The 3,776-nt window shown below is 37.8% G+C and overlaps 1 protein-coding gene across 1 annotated transcript; it reads right to left on the bottom strand.

The window, feature by feature from the left end:
• Window positions 1-2,526: 2,526 nt before the first annotated feature.
• Window positions 2,527-3,423, bottom strand: LOC149040561 (uncharacterized). The gene is made up of 3 exons (XM_089181575.1): window positions 3,037-3,423; window positions 2,802-2,827; window positions 2,527-2,707 (listed from the first exon to the last, which is right to left on the bottom strand). Exons 1-3 carry the CDS (start codon window positions 3,421-3,423, stop codon window positions 2,527-2,529), a joined length of 594 nt encoding a protein of 197 aa, XP_089037701.1.
• Window positions 3,424-3,776: the final 353 nt, after the last annotated feature.

Raw genomic sequence — 3,776 nt, 5'->3', positions numbered from 1 at the left:
GCCGTACTTCCTCTCGAATGGGATGGGGGGTGGGGGAGTGTGATAAAAGGAGTTTTTTAAACCGGAAATGTAGAACTTTGGAGTACTTGCTCAATGCACGATTAAACACCCTGACCAGTTTCGGTGAACTTGTGGAAACTCGGGAAAAAGTTCTCCATTGCTTTCGTAAAGTATATTTCTCAAAAATACATACGTGTTTAGAACGTAATAAATATAGACTCTTATCTAAACACTTTTATGGATCACGTACGTTAACTCTTTAAAACTGCAGGAGTCTTACTTCTGTTTGTTTTCAGTAAGAAAAACAATTCGATAGGAGGTCGTCCGCCCATGCAGGATAACTCGAATAGCCTCGGAATAAAACCTACTTTAAAAGTAAAGATGAAAAACGGTACAGTTTGCAAGAATATCGTAACCCGTAACAGCCAAAAAGTTGAAGGTAGGAGCAATTTTTTAACTGTTGGATAAGGACTCCTTTTTCTCCCTAGGAGGCGGGCTGCAGGGGGCTGTGTCAACTTCAGAAGTCATTTATTATGGCGGCTCTAGCGGCAAGGTGTCTCTTGATTCGGTTTGGGTTAGTCAGCTTATATCAGAATTGAAATTTTTTCACAACCAATTACCAGGATTGTTAGTGACGATAACAAAAGAATTCAGTTTCCTCGGCCTGAATGAAATAACAGAGTATCGATTTATGTAAGCTGAACTTTGATGTCACCGCTCTGGCAAAATGAAGCTTAGCTCTTTTCCTCGTTTCAGTTATCCGTCCACAGTTATAATTTGAAAGAACGCAAAGACTGATGGCACAAAGTCTTTTTTAGTGAAACAAACACTCGCTGCCTGAACACATCAAATTCAAATATCCCTCGTACTTTCCAACCATTGTGAACCACCCCAACGCAAGTGAAAATGCAAACGCAAGCGTCAACGCAAGAAATAAACAAATTTTCATTCTCTTGAGTGCATTTGCGTTCGCTTCCCACACGTGTGAATCGGTAAAAGCTCAATCATTGTCGACCATCTTGTAAAGATACTTCTACTGCGCCTGCGTATCTCTCTTTCCTTGTGTTTGCTTTGGACCTGGACAATGGTTCTTATATGTTGAGCCGTTCTGTTTTCATTTCACGACGTTCTACCCTTCTCCATAAAAAAAATGATAAATAAAATAAAAGGTCTGCGGTTTGGACTCTTTTGCTCGACTGGTCGAAAAATTAGGGATGTTACACGGTGGCGAGAGTTTATAAATTTTTTGTTCGAGTGGCAAGAACAATATCTAACGAGTAAACGATTGTAAACCTGGCTTTAATATTAATACTGGGTCTTAACAGAAACAAAATTCCCGGTGTCTGATCATAAAAAGATTTTAAAATTATGTGGAGTCTAGTTATAAAAAGGTCTAAAAAGGTTTTCGAGTGGCAAAAGCAATATCTAACTAGTGAGCGCAGCAAACGAGTGAGATATTACTCATATCACGAGAACATCAAATTCATATCTTTGAACCTGTAATTTTCATTTTATTATATGGACAACAAATATACGTGGTTGATATTGTAAAACATGGCTTTATCTTTAATACTAGGTATAAATAGAAACAAAACTCCTGGTGTCTAATTATAAAAAAGTTTGAAAATAACACCGTCAGTTAGGCCAAGATACATGTAAGCTGGTTTTATAAGCTTAATTAAAATTCGATAACCGACTCTGACTAAAATCATCAGATACTTTTAATTTCAGCCTCTCTTCACTACAAACCTTTGAGGGTTGTTCAGTACGAACAGATAAAAATTGACCCATGTTTAGTATCAGCTTTCGGGAAATTCCTTGAAAATCTTGGTTTTCTCGTTGCCTTGTTGTTCGAGAAATACATTTACATCTTCGTCGCTTACCACAACGAATCTTGCCGCCAGTTAATATTCCAAACGACAAACAAACAAACAAAATTCACTCAGCAAAGTTTAAAGAGACTCAAATCCTGACATCGTTGCTCAATATCACCACACTACTTGTTACATACGAAAAATACGTCACTCGGTTCCGGGATGTGGTGGTCGTATTGATATTACGAGTGTACACGTGAGTGTTTCAGTTCCCGTTATTTAAGAGGTTGTAGATACGATTTTGACTTTTTCACTCGCGCACATTTTTGTATCGCTTTGCTTTGCGCAAAGTGCTTTTCAATTAGGCAATAGAGGACTTATTTAGTGTTCATGCAGCTTCCTTAACATTTGGGGGTGGGGGAGGGTGTGGAAAAGTCCCTCTAAGTTATTCATCCCGGGCTTGTTAAGAGTCGCATTTATTTTGGTTTAAGTCAAGCTGTCATGGAAATGATGACAACGTCGAGTAATTTAAGTATACTGTTTTTATTAAAAGGCAAAATTATGGTGTATCAATTATCTGTTACCTGCGTAGTTTTTCCTATTGTTAAGATTTTAATGAGAACCAAAAAATAAGATGGAAATGCATGATGCTCGACTAAGAAGTTAAAGTTATTTAGAAACAAACTTCATCAATAGTTTTCCTACCATTTATCTACGCTCTCCGAAGGTTACGAAGTGGCAGGTTTGCTTGGCCATCAGAAAGGTGTGGAACCCTGTAAACTAGCTGTAATAAACATTTTCTGAATCCTGGCATCCGAAGAGCGTATATTATAGGATTTACAAGTGAGTTGGCTAAAAATAGAACTGTCATAGCTATATCAATACGAAAATTTCTGAAGCAAGTGAAGGAAACGCGAAGACACGCTACATATATCATCGCGGGTAGAAAACAAAGTAACGATACAAGTGTGACGATAAGCGCAGTACCCGTCAGTTTTCTTTCTCTTTTGGACCTGGAATGGAATTGAGGATGACAACTACATCGTATTTTGAAGGTAATGAGGATGTAAGATACACAAATAACAAATAGAGAAACTGCATAAAATAGGATGTACAAGTAAGTATTAATTACAGCTCGATCAGCGATTCCCTTTAAGACAATTTGAGCGACCTCTCTAACAATAGCCATTAACCAAATGATAATAATTATGGCTCTATAAACCCATTTCCTCACAAAGCGATGCCTGAATGGAAAAAATGTTGCGTGTAGCCGTTCTAAGGAAACAGCAGTAAGATTTGTAAGGGAAGTGGACGAGAATAAATATACAAATGCAAAAGATAAATGCTGAGACGAAATAGTCTTTTCTTTCCATAGAGGACAGAACTGCGACATTCCTATTTCAATCTGTAGCGGCCCAGAGACTACGCCCACTAAGAGATCGACCATCGCCAGATGGATGATTAAATATGTACTCCGCCGCTGTAGCTGACGCTTCTTCTTCACAAAAACAAGAACGGTGATAGTATTAAGGATGACTATGGCCATACACTCGATGGTGAGGACCACAAGCCATGGAATACACTCTGAAGCTGAGTAGAGAGGCCGCATTTTCTCTGAGTTCTGTTAGCTGCTTTGAAAATAACAGGAAACAGTTCAGTCTGAATTTCAAAGACAAACTAACTGTTTGGTACGCTGAAATATAAGTAAAATTTTTAAAAGCAAAAATATTTCTCATGTTTTATTTTCCACTTGTAGCGAAGGCTGAGAAGCAACAGGCTTTTCACATGAGGTCTCAAATACATCAACCGTTTCATAAGCATTAAAAGAAGGAAATAAAACTTAAATTCTAAAATTTCCCACAGGCTTACAAAGGATTTTCCATAACTTCTCTCCACACATTTTAACTCGCTTTACCTCATCTCCTCAAAACTAGAGTTTGTAAACGAATGAAATCTTAAGAA

Source organism: Pocillopora damicornis, chromosome 9 (genome assembly GCF_964200805.1).
Source record: "Pocillopora damicornis chromosome 9, jaPocDami1.2, whole genome shotgun sequence".
Lineage (NCBI taxonomy): Eukaryota > Metazoa > Cnidaria > Anthozoa > Scleractinia > Pocilloporidae > Pocillopora > Pocillopora damicornis.
The sequence above is the reverse complement of the archived record's forward strand: the minus strand, read 5'-3'. Positions and strand labels throughout refer to the sequence as shown.

Bases quoted from the DNA above. Each gene is read 5' to 3' on its own strand.
- LOC149040561 (XM_089181575.1), bottom strand. From the start codon at position 3,423: ATGCGGCCTCTCTACTCAGCTTCAGAGTGTATTCCATGGCTTGTGGTC. The intron at 2,828-3,036 runs GTTTATAGAGCC...ATTCCATTCCAG, and splicing joins ATCGCTTTGTGAGGAAATGG to GTCCAAAAGAGAAAGAAAAC. The intron at 2,708-2,801 runs GTACTGCGCTTA...CACTTGCTTCAG, and splicing joins AAGAGAAAGAAAACTGACGG to AAATTTTCGTATTGATATAG.